We start from the raw sequence: 19,429 nt of genomic DNA on the forward strand, positions 1-19,429 counted from the left end.
TGGACAGCAAGGGGCAGGCTGTTCAAGCATTTGTTACACAGGAAAAAAAAAAAAAAAGCTGGAGTAAGTGACAAAAAAGGAGTTTACTGGGTTAGTAAACCACTTCAAAACTCTGCAAAAGCCCAAGTTTCAGGATTTTGACTAATAAAAACCCTATGGAGAAATAAACCGGATCCCAGAGGCAGACGTATGGAGGCGAAGCTGAGAGAGCAGAATGAAGAGACGGGGGGGGGGGACAACAGAGAGTTAGGCATCGTTTATTCCAAAATAGAAAGCTCTAAGGCAAAACAGACGAGAGAAAAGTGAACAACGGGTCATAAAAAGCGAGACAGACGCGAGTGAGAAACAGAGAGCTCAGCGGAGGCCGGCCCAGACCGCGAGAGCTTCAGTCCGCCGGGCTTTGACTCATCCGGGTTTCACCAGTCAAGTCTGAACTTACAAGACAAGAGGGATATAAACCGGATTATCGCTACTGACAGACAGCTGGTGTACAGTACAATATTATAGGTATTCCAACAAGAGGCACCCCCAATTTGTGCAGTAATATCAAACAAATTGATAAATTGAGATTGAGAAAAGTTTCACTACAGGTGTCTGTAGTGGGACGGGAGCGACGGAGGCCACAGCGCTTCGTCCCGAGTCCTTCAGGGGGGTCCAACCCTCCAGCTGCTCTCTCTGTTTTCAATGCAATAGCATGTTCGTGTACATATAAATAAAGATTAATGCGTGCAAAGTGTCTGTTTCTTGCTAATGATTGAGTTTGTATCTGATAATGAGGATACTGCCTGTCCAGGGTTTTGTCCCGACGGCCCCTTGTGATTGTGTGGTTAGCATAGTGTTCTGGATTGTGCATTTTGGAAAAGAGTGACACCTACGCTACTACCGTAAAATGATTAAAAGACGTGTGGTTGTATACACAATGTGGGTAAAACCGGATCTGGGTTTAGAAAATCGGAGTACTGCGATCGACTTCCTGTGCGAGACAACTTGGAGCATCTCAGTACAATGTAAAATGACTCACTACCTCATCAACCCACACAAGTGTTCTGCAGTTTAGTGTCTTTTGACTAATTTCACTAAGGGTCAGGCTTTCTTTCTGTGCTTCTTGGCTAGTTTTCTTTACAAAAGAACGTAGGTAAGGCCTTTTTTTAGTATCGGAAGTTTAAAACCAATTTACATAGCAATTTTCATCGGCATTCAATTACTTTTTTTTTTTTCTTTTTTAGAAAACTTCATCAAACCCTGGAAAACAGGGTCGCTAGCTTTAATAATGAATCTGTACATAAATATTCCTTACAAAACAAGAACACAAAAACAAAAAAAAACAAAAAAAAACAAACAAAAAAAAAAACACTCATTACTTCTTATGTTTGTATATAAAAATAAGCATCTCTCCTTTTTTTTTTTTTTTTTTTTTAAATCTCCCCTGTCGGGCTCTGCTGGGGCCTGAGAGCCTCGGAGTCAGTGGTAATAAGAGTGCGCACATCTACTCAAACACAAGCATGCAAAAAAGTGAAGACAAACCCTTACAGATACAACTTGAAAGTGTTGGCATCCAAAATGAGAGTTGGGAGGGAAGGGGGAGAAAAGAAAAACAAAATAAAACCAAAAAAAAAAAAAAAAAAAAAAAAAAATCATTCAACATTTATTAACGGAGCATACAAACTTGCTTCGGGTGTTTTTTAACACTTCTTTTTCTTTTCTTTTTTTTTTTTTTTGCTTCCGTTGTTTGCTTAACATCTTTTTGAGCTTACGATATTATACAAAAAAAGTGCACTCGCCTACATTGACTACATAATAAAAAAACGGTTTCTGAAATGAAACTCCTGACGTACACACACACACACAACATACGCCGCCGTTCAGTGGGGGGGGGGCTCCCGTATGTTTTGTGCTCTATGTAAACCTATTGTGTGTGTGTGTGTGTGTGTGTAAAATGATTCAGTGTGTGTTTGAGAACGCACTCGTGTGTATGTCGACCTATTTTTAAAAGCTTGTGTGTTCATGTGTAGACCAATAGGGTGGGTTCAGGTGTGTGTGTGTGTGTGTGTGCGTGTGTCCCCCCCCTCTCTACTGCAAAGAGTCGCTGTTGTCCAGGCCCAGCCCGGCCATGTCGTCGTCGTCCTCGTCCCCGCTGTCCCCCGACTCGTCCTCGCTGTGGCCCCCCATCATCACCTGCTGCACCGCCAGCGTGGCGCCGTCCGACGTCAGGCTCTGCAGGCCCTCCACGCTCATCGTCACCATCGTACCTGAGGGGGGGGGGGGGAGAGAGGAGAGGGAGGAAGAGGGGAGAGGGGGAGGAGAGAGGAGGGGAGAGGGAGGCACAGAGATTGTTTTTGACACACACACTTCCAAACCCTAGTACTATTTTCAGGGATAAGATTGGGGTGGGGGCGGGGCAACTGGAATAAGACTATAAAGTGGGGGGGGGGGGGGGGAGGCACAGAGATGTTTTTGACACACACACTTCCAAACCCTAGTACTATTTTCAGGGATAAGATTGGGGTGGGGGCGGGGCAACCGGAATAAGACTATAAAGTGGAGTGGCCCATGTGATCTTCAAGATTTTCTGTACATTATAATTACGGTAACATCTGTATCTTCACCTCTGTTTTCATGACTATGTTTTTATTTACTTGCCTATTCATTTGATGGTAAACTGTATTTGCTGCCAAGACTGACCCTTTTTTGTTTTATTTTATTTTTTAATATGTACTGTTTGTTATAATTGAAAAACCCCAATAAAAATATTGTAAAAAAAAAACAAAAAAAAAACTATTTTCAGGGATGCAAACACATCGGGGGTCAAAAGTGACACAAAAACCCAGACTAGGGATGGGACGATATATCGAAATTCGATATAGCGTAGGGCAGGGCAATATATCGATATTATATCGATATCGCGATATGAGACTAGATATCGTCTTAGATTTTGGATATGGTAATATCGTGATATGGCATAAGTGTCTTTTCCTGGTTTTAAAGGCTGCATTACAGTAAAGTGATGTCATTTTCTGAACTTACCAGACTGTTCTAGCTGTTCTGTTATTTGCCTTTACCCACTTAGTCATTATATCCACATTACTGATGATTATTTATCAAAAATCTCATTGTGTAAATATTTTGTGAAAGCACCGATAGTCATCCCTACAATATTGTCGCAATATCGATATCGAGGTATTTGGTCAAAAATATTGTGATATTTGATTTTGTCCATATCGCCCAGCCCTAATATAGCACAATAAAAAAAAATTGATAATACTTATTGTGGGGCAGGAAAATGAATCTCGATATTAGCTCTATTTCCTTTTGCTGTAGTAATCACAAATTAGATGTTTTGACCATCATAATTTCACAAGCTCTCCATCCAAAATTATATTATTTGCGCTTTGTAATGACATTTTTAAATTGTTGTTTACATTCTGGCAAGCCGATGCCATCGCTAGAAAGATCATGACCCTGCAGACAGACCCTTAGGATTTGGAAGCAAGTCTCCATCTCTGTTAGTGTCATAGTTATGGCGGAAATTATGAAGCAACTGTCTAATTGCGGAAATCACCAAAACTGGATCAACTGCTCCTGGGCCCAAGACCGATCTGTCCACCAAAATTAACGGAAATCAGTTAAATGTGTGTTTGAGATATCACGCTAACAGACAGACAGGCTAACTAACAAATAGGGGCAAAATCACTTGATCACAAAAAAAAAAAAAAAAAAAAAGTATTTACGATTTTGACTGTCAAATCTGGTTTCCCCGGTCACACCACTTGTAAACGCCCCTCCCGATACATCGGCCGAGCCCTAAACACATACGCATACGTATACAAATAAACAGACGAGCAGATATTCTACCGTCTGGCATCGTGACTTGCTGCTGGGTGACTCCTCCCGCGGCGATGGAGTCGGGCCAGAAGCGCTGCAGCGGCCGGTTCTGGGGCGTCTTCTTCTTGGCTTTGGGCGTCTCGGAGGAGCTGGCGTCCAGCATGGGCTGCAGGATCCGCCTCCGCGCGTTTATGAACCTGGAGACAGTGGGAGGGGGGAGGGAGGGGGGTTTTCCTCCAGTTAGGAAGGATGAACCACAGAAGTGACAGTATGTGCTTTTTTGCCTCTAGCAGGGAAGGTGTCTGGCTGTGATGAAATCCTCTCCTCCTCGAGTTCGAAAAGGAACTTCAAACTGGGATTTTACACAACAGGCGTGTAACGACGCACTATGTAATAACACCGCATTATGTAATAACTCGACAAAATATCATAAATGTTCACTTCATTATGTAATAACACTCGCATTTTGTTCATTTCATTTATTTATATGGCTCAAGACCATGATCACATGGTATGGAGCACAAACACAACATACAATAATAACAAAACGATAGCACACGGCAAATATTACTTAAACAGAGGAAGGACATTCTTCAAAAAGGCACCTAATTTACAAATAATTTTTGGCTTATCTGATTGTAATAACAAAATTAATTTAAACATAGATGGGCGGTTTGAATAATACTTTGGCAAATACCTTTCTCTATAATTAATTATGTTTACATTCTTACATTGGAACAGAATATGATACTCGTCTCCCAAGCGGTTATCATTACAGAGGTTGCAAATCCTCTGGTTTCTATCCAGCCCTTTATATCGTCCAATGACCTTGGGGATTCTGGTGTTGTTCACCCTAAAGTTACAGATAGCCTGTCTATACTTTTGGTTTTCATACAACAGATACTTTTCCAGTTTAAGCTCTTGTTTAAATTCTACATAAATATCACATTGTAATACACAGCCTGAACGCAATATGTAATAAATTTGATGGTCTTTTTTGGGGAGCTCTGTCAAAAGACCATTGCAGCAGTCTGCTAGAAATAAAAGTGTGAATGAGATTTTCCAGGTTGGCTTTTGACATGAAGTCCCTGAGTTTGTCTGAAATTGTAAGAAGATAAAAAGCTGCTCTTGTTACTGCCTTTATGTGGCTATTTAGACTAAGATCAGAGTTAACTATAACGCCGGTCTAATTTAATATTTGGGAAGTTTAATTTAGCTTAATTGTTAAAAATATAACATGTGTACAGATGAAGACATCCATTTTGGTAGGTTATAACATAATGCACTGTATTATTACATTTTCATCATATAAAAAAGTGCATCTCCCGCATTTTGTAATAACCACAGCAATATGTAATAATTTATTACAAAATGCAGGGAAATTTATTACATATTGCCTTCAAGCTGTGTATTACAAAATGCGGCAGATTATTACAAAATGCGGCAGATTATTACATAATGAAGTGAAAATTAATTACATTTTGTCAAGTTATTACATAATGCGGCGTTATTACATAATGCGTTGTTACAAGCCTTACTATAAGTCCCACACGGTGCAACTTTAGTAAAATTCCACCCTCAGATACTCTTAGATTTTGTCAATTTGTGATGCTCAATGCATTCCAGGAGTTATTTTGTGATGAAGTGTTGTAATTTACTTTTCTGGTGTATCCACTTTCCCTCAACCTGCCTCGTCTAGTTCAACTTTCAAGTGGTTTCCTACATTTCCCAGAATGCCTTTTGACAACCCACAGAGAACAGGTACGAACTTGTTGCTTTCAATCAAAAGGTGGGTGATTGGGGCATAAAAATCTAGCTAGCCGGCCAACTAGTTTGTGAACACTGGAGAGTGTCTGTGATCGCGGCTGCGCCCCCTTACTCAAAATGTCTTGTAGCTGCATTGCATTCTGGTCTATTGAGGCTATAAGAAAAAGAATAAGAAAAATACACCACCAAACAACAAAATGGACCAAGAAATGCAAGGCACATTTCCAGTAGTTGTTTTTTTTTTTAACAGTGTCAAAGAGTGTTAGGGTGATTTTTTTTTTTCCTTTTCCGCTGAAATGAAAAAGTAACTTTCACCTGTTTTGCTGTGTGTCAGTGTAATTTTGGACATGCTGAAACGCAGTGGTGAGAGACATCATTCACCAAAGTTAAATCCAAAATCCAAACTGTGGTGTCTGAGATTATTGTGTGTGATGGATGGAAACAAGCTTCACTTCTCCATAAAGAAAGTGATATTAAATTAGATTACAGACTATACTGAATTAAGCATGACAGGGGTTTAGTTTCAATGAAAAAGTACTTGGGCACTTGAGGTAATTAATTGAGTTGACTATTCTGGTAAGGTTCATGCAGTTGTATTTTGCATTAATCAGCAGAAACTGTCACTGTTCCTTTTGATCATTCTGATCAAAGCTTTCACTGTTACCCTCTAATCTTTAGACGGCCTACACATGTTAAAACTCAACGTTAAATAGATTGTCTGAGACTCCCGGCTGAACGCTAATCTCTTCAGGGGTCTTTGGGGAGGAAAGGCAATCTGCTGACTCACCAGTTATTGACCTGCAGGAGCGTCAGGTTAGTCTGAGAGGCAATCTGTTTCTTCTCGTCCTCTGTGGGATACGGGTGCTAGGGAGGAAAAGGGAGGAAAAACTGTCTCAGAGGGTTGAACCGGTTTCAGTGTGACGTGGCTGAACTCGGACTGTAGGACACACACACACACACACACACACACACACACACACCACTCACCCCGATGTGCTGGAAGAGCCAGGAGCGCATGACGTTGGTGGCCTGCTTGGGGAGAACGCCGCGCTTGTTCTTGGACGAGTTCTCGTCGTGGTTGAAGAGGTTCAGGTCCTGGTGAAACTGCAGCTGGAGCTGAGCGGGCAGACATTCGTTTATCTATCTATCCATCTACTCGTTTATGCAGACAATAATACGATATTCAATTCCGTTTCAAAATGTTTCAAAACTTTTCGAGACCTAATTTTGTAACTGGATTGGAAGATTTCGGTCTATGTTCAATATAATGTATTTGCTAACAGCTAAACACAGAAAATGTACACTGGAGCTGAACATTTTTTCATACTTTTCCAGGAACTCCATGAACTTTTCAAGACCTGGAAATGATTCATTTTCCATACTTTCAGACTAAATGTTTCAGAAAGTGAGGAATAAATACATTTTTCTAATTGATTCGCCATTTTCGAAATTAAAAAATGTGTTTTCCCCATGGGTTTCATGCCCCAACGGATCATAATACTTCACATGGAACACACGGAGGGTTTCATTCCGAAACACTATAAATATCCAGATTGTCCCAGAGGAGGAACGCTGCCTCGGCTTCACTGTGCTGTAGAGAGGAACTTCTGATTGGAAGTTCAGGGTGTTCAGACTTGAAAAGCAATGAAGAGAAACAAATCCAAGACTCTTTTCTAAAAAAATAAAAAATAAAAAAAATCCCTTATTTTAGTGGCTAATGCATGACATTACAGATTAAATGGGTCCGATTTTAGCGTGTAATGCCATGCATTAGCTACTAAAATATGCACCATAATGTGCTTTACTTTCATGCCAGCAATCATTCTGTCAAGACTAGGAATCAATTCTTCAAATGGTTACTCATCTCTTTTTGGAGGGAAACTCTTCATTTATAGAACCCTGTGAATTTGAGCTCTACTGAGAACATTTTACGACAGCATTGCAGTGGCAAAGTTGTTTTTTTTTTTTGCTTCCTTGTTTGAAGTGTGAATAGAGGATGAGAGGAGGCCTGTTCTACCTGATTGTTCTGGACGCGTATTGTCCCAGGAGAGAGGGCCTGTGTTACCACCTGGCCCTGAGGAGTGACGACTGTAACAGGCTGGTACACCGTCCCACCTGGAGAGAGACAGAGACACACACACACACACACACACAGAGTAAATTCATCATCTGAGGGTCGGCTGCACACAAAGCAAAACAAGGCAGTCAAAGGATGGTGACATCTTAAAAGCAATATTCCACTTAGTTTTAACATGGGGGTTACTCGGCTCTTGACCGCCATGAAAACCAGAATATAAACTAATCGCTAAGATCAGATGCAGCTGGACGAGTTTGTAGCTTTCAGATTTTTACTTCCCATTCATTTGAATGAGACACAAATATAGCCTGAAACCTTACATTTAACACGTTTGTGAACAGATTCAACAACATCTGCATTTGCATTTCTATTCTTGCTTTAGGGCTGCGACTAACGATTATTGGATCAGTGTCTCCCAAAGCCCAAGATGACGTCCTCAAATGTCTTGTTTTGTCCACAACCCAAAGATATTCAGTTTACTGTCATAGAGGAGGAAAGAAACCAGAAAATATTCACATTTAAGAAGCTGAAATCAGAGAATTTTGACTTATTTTTCTTAAAAAATGACTCAAACCGATTAATCGATTATCAAAATAGTTGGCGATTCATTTAATAGTTGACAACTAATCGATTAATCGTTGCAGCTCTATCTTGCTTTACACTAAAATTAGTATTTAAAAATGCTATTTGGTGAAATTATGTTCTAAAATGTTGGACCCACAGTCAGTTGAAAATCACAGCAGCAGGATCCGTTCACCAACGTGTTCAATGCCAGTGTTCAGTCTATTTCATCTCCTCATTCAAATGGATGGGAAGCAAAACTCTGAACGCTACAAACTCGTACAGCTGCATCTGATCTTGGTGAGTAGATTATATTCTGGTTTTCATGGCGGTCAAGAACCGAATAACCCCCCCCATGTTAAAACCCCATGTGGAATATTGCTTCAAAAAAGGAAGGCGAGTGGCCCAGCGTGTGGGCGGGACAGTACAGTACCTGAGGGGGAGGTCGTATGCCAGGGTGACATACCTGCGACCACCTGGGTGGGGTTGACGGCCGTCACGGTGACGTTGCCCTGCTGCAGGGCCGACGCCGGCACCACGATCTGGCCCTGGGGACTGATGGTGCCCGTGAACGAGCTGGACGTCTGCGGGACAGAGACCGGAACCGGTCACAGGAGAACGTCGGCAGAGAGTAAAGAAAGAAATAGAAAAAAAACCCCCAAAAAACACATTTGGTCCCAACAAAAAAAAAAAGAAAAAAGAAAGTTACAGGAAGGAAAGGTACGGAAGAGGATTAGGGCCACCAAAAAAAAAAAGTTGTCAGGTGAAAAAAAAAAAAAAAAAAAAAGTTTTGTCAGGTGAAAAAAAAAAAAAAAAGTTTTGTCAGGTGAAAAAAAAAAATTCTCAGAATTCTGAGTTTAAAGTCAGAATTCTTTTTCACCTGACTTTTTTTTTCACCTGACAAAACTTTTTTCACACGTGGCCCTAATCCTCTTCCGAAAGAAAGGGGCTGACATGCGTGAATCTAATTCCAACTAATGAAATTGTGAGGTAGGGTATGGGACTTGGAAATATAAGATAAGTATTTATAAGACTTAAAAATATCAGTAAATTCTGTAAATTCTTTTGCTTTCAGCCACTTATGTATGTATGTGTATGTGTGTGTGTGTGTGTGTGTGTGTGTGTGTGTGTGTGTGTGTGTGTGTGTGTGTGTGTGTGTGTGTGTATGTGTGTATGTTAGGGCTGAACGATTTTGAAAAAATATCTAATTGCGATTATTTTGACTGATATTGCAATTGTGATATGATCTGTGATATTGGAGGGAATGATCATTTTTACATCATTATTCTCATTTTCATTGAAAAACGTATTCAAATGATTATGGTGTGATTTTTGCGGGGATCTGTACCAAACAAAGATGTTTTCTTAAGTCTGTAGAATATGATGTGTAGGCCAGGACATCTCTGCAGCACCACAATATTTCATTTAAAATGCTATTTTGACACATTTCACCTTTAACAAATATTGCGCCTCCTGCGATTTGAAAATTGCAGTAGGCCATATTGCCATTTCGATAAAATTTTGATTAATTGTTCAACCCTAGTGTATGTTGTGTGTGTGTGTGTGTGTGTGTGTGTGTGCGCGCGCTGCGTGCCTGGGTCTTGGTGGGGGAGAAGCTCTGGGCCTGGCCCTGGACGGGGGAGTAGGGGCTGCCCGGCTCTCCGCTCAGCAGGGTCTCGCTGTTCATCTTGGTCTTCAGGCAGGCGATGTAGCGGCTGCAGAAGTCCTTGCACAGGTCGCTCACCTTCTCCAGCTCCAGCAGGTGGATCCGCAGCACCTGGATGGCTTTCACCATCTGGAGGTCAAAGGTCAACCGTGAAGAAGGGGTTAATTAAGCTCTTGAGTCAGTTCTTGTGTCCCGTTTGATGCCCAGGACAGATAAAGCTCCAGGACTATAAGAACAATATATCAAAATGGGGAAAATATCTTATGTATACTTATAGTAAAAAAAAAATATATGTGGGGGAACTGCATCGCATCTGCAAATTTTGGCACTAGATTAGTATTGAGCCACAAGGTGTGAGAATACAGTCTGTTTTGTCCATGTATCCTGTACTGAACTTTATGACTTTACTAATTTATGATCTCAGACGTCAGATGTGAACGAGAGAGAGCTTATTTTATTAAATCATTTTATTATAGTTTTTGTTTTATTTGTCTATTTGTATGTCGATGTTACAAAGTTTGAATATTAAATAAAATATAAAATCATAACACATCCAGGACTGTGGAACGCTCTGCCTGAAGCACCCGGGCTGCAAAGAGAGCAAACTGACCTTTGCAGTTTTGCTTTGATGTAATCGTTTCTGAGCTTTCCCACTTTTAACCTTGTGATGTTTCTTATGTTTTCTTTCATCTCATTTAACTTCATGCATTTATTTATTTATCTTTTGATGTATTTTCTCTTGTGCTTCTTATTTTTATCTCCTCGTTATGTATTTTATGACTTGCTTTTATGCCTTCTTGTAAAGTACATTGTAAACTCTACTTGTGTATATATATATATGCCATATATTAAGTTTTATTATCATCATCATCCCTGAAGTTTACTTGCCAACTGCAATATATCAAAGATGCATTAGATAATTATAGCTGCTGAGCAGCAGTGTCAGGGCCAGGCATTTTGAGGAGGAAGAGGAAGAAAAGGAGGAGTAGGAAGAAGAACAGGAGGACGAATGAGAAATACATGAGGGTCCATCAGCAGAACTGCCCAGACCATAATTATCATTAGAACATATTTTAAATCATGAGTCTCTAACCCACACAGCACAATGCCTAAGTAGACATAAGCATGTTCATTCTGCAGCACCAGGGGTTCGAACTCACAACCTTTACCACCAATGGCAAGTCTTGATGGTGTTGAGATACCTGAGCAGTGGGAAAATTGGAGGAGGCTTCACACTATGACTTAACCAACCACCAGGGTGCAGGATAACAGCTGTCCATGCATGTAAAGGCAGATTTCAAACTAGTGTCAAATATTCGTATTAATATATCAAGACAAAATTCTGAGAATTTGTGTACTTCATCTAGACAACATAGAGATGTCTGTAATTTGTTTTTAGAAAGATTGATTGCTCCATAAGCCAAAAACCGATGTTTAAGATGCTCTATTTCCACTGACTGCAATAGTTTACATGAGGGCAGAATTCAAAATCTCTATAATTCAAAAATCTGGCTGGATGGTTTGTGGAGGACAGTCTGAAGATGCAGTGTAGCAAGTTTGGTGTCAATTGAGCAAAAAATGTGGGAGGAGATAGGTTTAATTGTTTTTCTCAAATCTGTAAAACTAGAGAGATGGACTTCATAATTCCTGGCAGCTCGAAGCATCTGAACATTTCTGCTCACTTGGGCCTACATTTTGGTGAAAGTTGCAAAGCCGTAGCACGTACAACTGATTTGTTATGAATCTTCAAAGTTTTAAACTTTAGACGATTGCTGTAGCGCCACCATCAGGACTATTGACCCCCAAAGCCAGTTGAGGAAGTTTGGCATGGGACTGGACCTATGTGCAAAGTTTGGTTTATTTTCATGCATGGGAAGGCAGATTTCCTGGGAGGAGGAGGAGGAGGAGGAAGAGGAAGAGGAAGAGGAAGAAGAAGAAGAAGAAGAAGAAGAAGAAGAAGAAGAAGAAGAAGAAGAAGAAGAAGAAGAAGAAGAAGAAGAAGAAGAAGAAGAAGAAGAAGAAGAAGAAGAAGAAGAAGAAGAAGAAGAAGAAGAAGAAGAAGAAGAAGAAGAAGAAGAAGAAGAAGAAGAAGAAGAAGAAGAAGAAGAAGAAGAGCAAGTACAAGGGTGACTGGACCAAGGAGAGCGAATTGGAAGCTCCAAGTTTCACTCTTCACTACAAACAAACAGCACTATAGTCTGCAGTACAGATCTGGTTGAAACAGCTGGGGAAATGAACCCCTGTCTGTCTTCACTGATCACATTAACATACACACACAGTCCGTCTGTAATGGTGAAGTTAAGTCTCTCCAAGACAACTTGGGAAGTATCGAGATTGGCACTCATGGTTTGATAATCATCTTATGTGTTGGATAAGACTAAGCTAAAGGAGTGAATGTAAGTCAATGCAATGAGAAATTTGGGAGCTATATTTTAATTTGAAAACATCAAGTACTTTCATGGCCATGCAAAACTGAAATATTTTTCTTAAATCCACAAACTCTCCTGGCCCATTGGAACCCTGTATATAGTTTCAAATTATAAAGTACATTTGTATATATCTGTAGTATGTGTTACAATATATACAAAAAGATTAAAAAAAATAAATAAAAAAAATGCCAAATTCACAAGCTATTTGACACTAAAAATGTGATTGTGGTGTTACAGACACCATTTTTAAATCACTGATATTCTAACTAATGGGAAAGGAAAGCAATGGGTGGGACTACTTGCTGAGAGACCTCAGCCGTTTGCTGAGGTTAAAGGTCACTGACTAGTGAGTGTGCGAGTTTGTATTTCTTTGTGAAATACCTCATGTCCTTGTTTTGTTTTTGTCAAATACCTCAGAACTGAACCGTTTCAGAGCCAGCAGCTTACTTAGCTTCAGTCATTAGCCCAAAAAAGAAAGAGGACGTAATGGGAGAAAGAAATAAAAATCTCCACTAGATATGAATAAATATGATCTATGGATACTAGATATATGATACTGTAATCAGTGCTACCAGCCATTTTGTCAGGTAACCAACCGCTGTTCAGAGATCCATTTCCACTCTAAAAATCTAGTTTTCTGGTAAAATAGTTAAAAGTATTTGGTAAATTTAGGGTTTTTACTGGCCAATGCAGCCAGGTCACCAAAAAAAATCAAATCTCCTGCCCTGGCTGAAATAAAATAATTTCTAAAAAAAAAAAAAAGAAATACAACAAGGCAGCTGTTAAACCTCTGAAGTCTCTCACCAGGTTGTCGAGGTCCGGGTCCTCGCTGAAGAAGGCTTTGCCCTCCTTCTCCTGACTGCGGACGAAGTTCTCGATGTCGACGTCGAAGCTCGCCGACGTGATGCAGTCGGAGCTCTGCGTGGACTGCTCACACTTCTCAAACAGCAGGGCCAGCAGGGGGAACAGGGGATGCCTGCGAGAGAGAGAGAGAGAGAGAGAGAGAGAGAGAGACACACACACAGGGGGAAATGTTACTGAATTCTACACTCAGACTCATTTGAAAAGGATATATACTTTGTTTTCCAGAGCAATACCATGCATTTCATTTGCGGCTGGTTCAAGCATGTTTGGAGCGAAGTGCGATTGAGAACATAATCCGAACCAACTACTGGAAACGACCCCAAAAAACACAAGGTTTTATGGGTAGAAGGAGACGGATGTTGACATCTGATAACCAGCGGTTCTTCATGCTCGGAAAGCCTTGCAGAACAAAATGAAGGTCTGGACTGATGTTGCCTGATATCAGAAAGAATTGTCAACTCGTTCCACTCCATTTCCATCTTCAGTCTGACATTGCCTCCACTCTAACCGATTTCCGTGGGGGAGGGGGATTCGATCTCCCCTTTGAATAAATGCCTTCAAAGCAGAGCGCTGTTTGGATTTCAAAGTAATTGGTACTTTTAATGGATTTAGAACAGCCTGGATAGCAGCGTCTATCTTGTCTATAGCGGTCTCCATTGTTGTTATTACTCCTCCTTGGCTCCGGCGCACAGCTTGACAACAGCTTGACAACAGCGTTAGTCCCGCCCGTGGCGCTGATTGGCTAATCGTTACTCCCCCCCCCGGCGCTCATTGGACCGATGACTTTTTCAACCGGGAGAAACCGCTGTTTCATGTCACGATGCCAGACCAGAAGCAGTCAACTCGGTGGAGTGGGCGGATTCAAAGGTCTGGACCCAGGCAAGGACTGATGCTCATATTGAGCTATTTCTTCATGTGTTGTAACTGGTATGAACACCAGAGAAGGTGCGACAATACGCCTCCAAAACCTCTAACCTGGCAGGATGACAGGTCCCCAAAACTCTGTCCAATAAACAAGCTACTTGTGAGTCCATGTGACTTTTGTTTAGAAGCCCTGGTTTACTAGTAATTCATCAGTGGGAACCTAAACGAACGAATACAAAAATGCAATAAAGTAAACTTTTCCACAAAGAAGAACCGTGGGTGTGATCGCACCCTTGAACTACTCCCAGGCCAAAGAACTGTCTGAATGTCGCATGAAAAAAAAAACGAAGAGGAATTTTCCTTAAATGTCAGGAGTGAAAAGCATGTGAGGTTTTCCAGTGAAAGGGTTTCTCAGTTCCTGGCCAATCTGTCTGAAAATCAAAACGTGGCCTTCAGGCAGAAAAGAAAGGCAGAACAGAGTGAGGAACAGAAGGGGAGTTACAGAGGATTTGATGGCCTGCATTTCTCTCATGTCTCTTTCTCTGGGTCTCTCTCTTTCTGTCCGACTCTCTCAGTGCCAACACATACACACACACACACACACACACAGAAAGAATGGGCTCTACCGGTATATGGAGGCTTTGTCTGCGTCCATGGGTGTCTGTGGCTCCGTGGGCGCCGGGCTGGGCGGCTCCACCAGCGTCCCCTCGATAAACTTCTGCTCCGAATCGCTGTCTGTCTGCACCACACCTTGCATCTGCGGGGGGGGGGAGAAAAGAGGTGAGGAAGAGAAAGCAAGGAGAGTGACAGAAAGAGAAAGAGAGACAGGAACAGGCAGAGAGGTAAGGGCGGAGGCAGAGAACGAGAGAAACTACACGAAGGCATCATGTGAAGAGCCAAAAGTAGCTGGAGGGCAAAGCTTAATGCAGAGCTTTGTCTCTGAAAATGAACCCTTGGAAAGGTCAGGAGAGCTTGGTATGAAGAACACACACTGTTTTCAAAAGCCATTATGTGGCAAAGAGGCTAAATAAATGTTTAAAAAAAAAGGCGGGGGGGGGGGGGGGGGGGGGTATCTTTTTTGAGGTCAACAACAGGGCAGGGAGAGATATTGATAGTCTCATGTTTCGCAAGTCCTGTCTCTTTCATATTCACTCGCTGCATATCACCTGCACACCAAGGCTCTGTGGTTATGGCTAGGGATGGGACATTACGTATTGTGAGGCAGAAAAAACGAAATCGTGATATTAGCTCCGTTTTATTCTGCTGTTGTAATCACAAATGAGACGGCTTGCCCGTTTCAATTTCACAAGCTCTCCGTCCAAATTATATTATTTACACTTTGTAAGGACATTTTTAATTGTCGTTTACAATTCTTGCGAGCCAACGCCATCACTAGAAAGATTTGTGGCTCAGAAATAAACATAATTCTGCACAGTCAGACTTTGTTGTCATTTAACTTTTCTTTATTACATCGTATCGTGGCTGTATCGAATCATGAATCCCATATTGCGTATCGTATTGTGAGATAAGCATATGGTCCCATCCCTAGTTATGGTTACATTTCAAAGCACGTTTTGACATCTGTTAGCTGTTGCATAAAGCTCACCTATGAGTGACTAAAGGTAAGACTGGCTTAGATAGCCTGTCGCACAAAGCATTGTAGGTAAAATAAGACACTTGACAGAAGAGTCAACACAACAAGTTTTCCAAAGACACCAAATATGTCAGGATGAATTACAGGGAAATGTGTATATAATGATGTAGAAACATCTAGATTTTTTTTCCATTTGATGTAATGGTGCATCCATAAAAACATGGCATCTTGTATTATCATTTTTCATTCAATATAAGCAGCTAGAGCTTCAAGAAGCGTTGGACCAGCAGATACAGAATATGGATGTGTCACTGTTGTACAGTTAGGATTTTGTTTATTCTAACTTTGAAGATTTTTTTCTTAACTTTGAAGGGGAAATTTAAGGGTAAAGTCAGGTAAAGTCAGAGCACAAGGGGTTAATCTAAGAATCTAAGACCAGTCTAAGCCTTAGATGGTCTTAGATTCTCACGTTAGACTAGACATATTCTAATTAATATGAATTAATATGAAGACTGATTTATTTTGAAATAGGAAAATTAGCCTCCCTTCCCTCCAGGCTAAGCTTGATTTAAGAACTTTGTTGCTATGGCGACGAGTCAGCCTAATTGCCAGAGTGGGAAGTTTAAAGACTGTAGTTTCAAACAAGATGGCAAATTTTTGGTTTTTGGAGAGACCCTACAGAAGAGAGTGAGTCTTCAGAGACAGAAACAGCCCATTACAGATATGCGACAATGGAAAAGTAGTGGAGCGACTGTGATTTCCTAGAGAAACCGTCCTTATGCTTACGTCAGATTTAAGTCTTAAAGAGTGGGTCTATTTTTATGCAACTGGCCCCTGGTTCTAAAGATCAGATTTTATGAGATCACACTGCTGTGTGTCCGCACTTGGCCTGAAAACGGCCATATCCGTCTCCGGTGGGCGTATCTACTTAAATCTGTGTCTGCAATTACAACCGCTTTCCATATCTGGTTGTATATCAGATATCAGATCATGTGCGTACAGACGAGTCACTTTCTATCGCTTTTCTTCCCGTTCTGGAGAAAAGATCAGAAAATAAGAGTTGCACTGAGACGACGAGCGTTGCCGCAGCGTTTGCATTGCTCCACTCAAGGCACATTCATTGATGAAGAGCCAAGTTGCTCCTCCTCCTCCTTTCACACGTTTTCACACCCTGCCTGCCAACCAGCAACCTAGCGTCCCTTCCAAGAACATAAATCCCATCTCAAACCATGTGACCGAGGCAACAATGACTTAGATTCAGCGCAAACGGGGCTAAAAATACCCGCTCGCTCGGGGTGGAAAATTTCTTGTTAGTCATAGATCTTTCGCAGCTCTCTTAGACACCCCCAAATTTGGCACTTGAATAAAGATGTTTTGTAAGCAATTTACATAAGCACAGACACAGAACTACCGGGCAGAAATAGGGCTTTATGTTACATCAGCGTCACCCATACTGTGATTTATTTGTGGTGGCCCACCGCAATCAGACAAGCACGTCCCCCAAAAGACTACCCAAACTGATGTAACGGCTTCTTGTGTCGCATGCATGAAAGTGTTTCCCTTTGGTTTATTGTCCGGATCGACTTGCCACCACTAAACATAACTTCAGATCCAAGGGAACGACTGCGGGATATTAAAAAGTCGTAGCCTAAAGCGTTTTAAGTAGTTACCACGAATACGCTTTAGGCAATTCTGATCAATTATCTTACTCAAACAAGAAAAATGTCGAAAAGTGCTTCAGGGTTAATACATTCGGACTCATTAAAGTGAGCAGGCCTCCGATCTGAGCCCCAGACGAAATTTGCCCCTCTCACCCACCTGCTGCTCTCCTTCTGGGTACTTGTCTATGGAAACCGACTGGGCTGCCATCATGTTCACTGCAGATGCTGCAAACACTGGGGCATTCTAGAGAGGTGGGACAGCTGGCCGACCTACACAACACACATCATTTCAGTTAGACTAGCAATCAAAGACACTGAAAATGACAGAGTTGTAACACAAAAGACTTTAGGGAGAGAGTGTATTAGTGGGCTAAAACAACTTTGCAAACTGGGCTGATGTAACGTAAGGGAGAATAAAACAGCTGTAATTAATTCATAGTATAAATTCTTGATGTTGAGTATTCATGCTGGTAATGCACGAGTTTAATAAGTATCAAAAACTTAAAACTCACGAGGTCAAGTGTCAAAAATACACAAAAACGTGGACGTGTAGCGGGTGCATATATAATAAAACAATTTTAATTTAATGCAAAAATACAAGTCATGCAAACTGAAATCTTATGTTGTACTGATATACGTTTATTGTCTAAATGCGTACAAACATCTGAGCCATTCAAAGGACTGTAACATTAGAAAATCACTGAGGAGTAACGTTACATGGAAGGGACTGCGTTTAAACATTTATTAAACAGTAAACTGGGCTGTGTTTAAAACATGTCTGTACTCTTAAAATAAGAGAACTTTCACAAAAAGACGTCGAGGTGCTTTGATGTCCGTTAATAGTGAGCTAACGTTATCCTGCAACTCCTGTAACACACCCACCACGATGAACTTAGCTTTTAGCCCCTTTAGCCCTGTATTAGCTCCTCAGATACTGTTTCTGGCGGCAAGGAAAATAAAATAAACAAAATGTGAGCCTTCAAGCTAACCCGCTAGCCAGACTGGGGTATTCCCGGGAAAGCGGCTACCTATAAATCAGAGTGTATCCTCTATTTTCGCTGAATAGCTTGTTACGACTCAGTAACGTTAGCTCGGTAGCCCAAATCTAAGGTGTACTCAGTTATTCAAAAATAGCCACCGTCCAGCCGAGCTAACGCTAACGTTAGCAAGCTAGCTAGCCTGCTAACTAAAGTGTTTGCATGCTGGTACGGTGAGCACACAGCCAAAATGCAAAGCGCCATATTTAGCAAGGGAATCATTGCCAAAAAACAAGCTAACCTAGCGAGCTAAAAAACCCGCTGTGGATTACTACGAAGCAGACAGCAGATAAACGCCGTAAAAACATCGGTTCGGCATTTTGTGTTTCCAATTAACATGAGTACATATTTCTCGTCATTTGTGTACTGTAATCTGGCTGTAATAACAAGCCTCGGCTAACGGGCTAGCCAGTCGATCCGAAATCCTGCCCACATCAGTCAATCAATCAAGCGGGGACAGCTGCCTCTCCCTCCCCTCCGCCCTACTCTGTCGGGGTAAAGCAGGGGCCTTGCTTCTAGCTCTCGCCCTTGCTTTGCCACAATCCTTCTCTGCCCCCAAAACGCCGACATATTTTTTTTTTCCCCGCAGACAGATTTTTATTCCTCCCGGAGCCCTGCCGCTGCTTCCCCACCAAAACACCCTCCACCGCTCTGACTGCGGCCGCACTTCTCGCCCTGGGCATTTTTGTGTGCAGCCCAGATTGTTTGATTGATAGGGAACGGAAAAAGAAGATTTTGAGTGACAGCTTACCTGAGTGCCAATCTTCGTCACACTGACAAGCGGCTGCAGCAATCGGGACCCGCAGTTGTCGCGTTGCGTCATCGCGTAAGGACACGCAGGGCATTTGGCTCATGAATATTTATGAGGTGGGAGGAGACATGACGTCTGGAGCGCCTTGTTCTCGCCCCCCGAGTCCCTGCACCCTGCTGGGTTTGCCTGGCAAAGCTTATCCACTGCCCTCATTTACAAAAACACACCAGGAAACACGTTTTCTATCTATAACACCGACTTATCACTCCTTCATGCATTATTCTCGTCTTCCTCACACCAACAGACAAACAAAGCACCAGATGCAGATTGTTTACT

General features: G+C 41.6%; 1 protein-coding gene across 1 annotated transcript; it reads right to left on the bottom strand.

Moving 5' to 3' along the window:
- Positions 1–241: 241 nt before the first annotated feature.
- pknox1.1 (pbx/knotted 1 homeobox 1.1) lies at positions 242–19,157 on the bottom strand. The gene is made up of 11 exons (XM_071513281.1): positions 19,094–19,157; positions 17,463–17,575; positions 14,677–14,807; positions 13,127–13,298; positions 9,822–10,022; positions 8,661–8,811; positions 7,607–7,704; positions 6,577–6,705; positions 6,377–6,453; positions 3,853–4,019; positions 242–2,249 (listed from the first exon to the last, which is right to left on the bottom strand). Exons 2-11 carry the CDS (start codon positions 17,514–17,516, stop codon positions 2,071–2,073), a joined length of 1,359 nt encoding a protein of 452 aa, XP_071369382.1. The 5' UTR covers positions 17,517–17,575; positions 19,094–19,157; the 3' UTR covers positions 242–2,070.
- Positions 19,158–19,429: the final 272 nt, after the last annotated feature.

Source organism: Centroberyx affinis, unplaced genomic scaffold (assembly GCF_046629955.1).
Source record: "Centroberyx affinis isolate AG114_WGS23_722 - 3 ecotype Tasmania unplaced genomic scaffold, CSIRO-AGI_Caff_v1 ptg006947l_1, whole genome shotgun sequence".
In the NCBI taxonomy this organism is placed as follows: Eukaryota; Metazoa; Chordata; class Actinopteri; order Beryciformes; family Berycidae; genus Centroberyx; species Centroberyx affinis.

Bases quoted from the DNA above. Each gene is read 5' to 3' on its own strand.
- pknox1.1 (XM_071513281.1), bottom strand. From the start codon at position 17,516: ATGATGGCAGCCCAGTCGGTTTCCATAGACAAGTACCCAGAAGGAGAG. The intron at 13,299-14,676 runs GTAGAGCCCATT...TCTCTCTCGCAG, and splicing joins GACAAAGCCTCCATATACCG to GCATCCCCTGTTCCCCCTGC. The intron at 7,705-8,660 runs GTACTGTACTGT...GTCTCTCTCCAG, and splicing joins GCATACGACCTCCCCCTCAG to GTGGGACGGTGTACCAGCCT.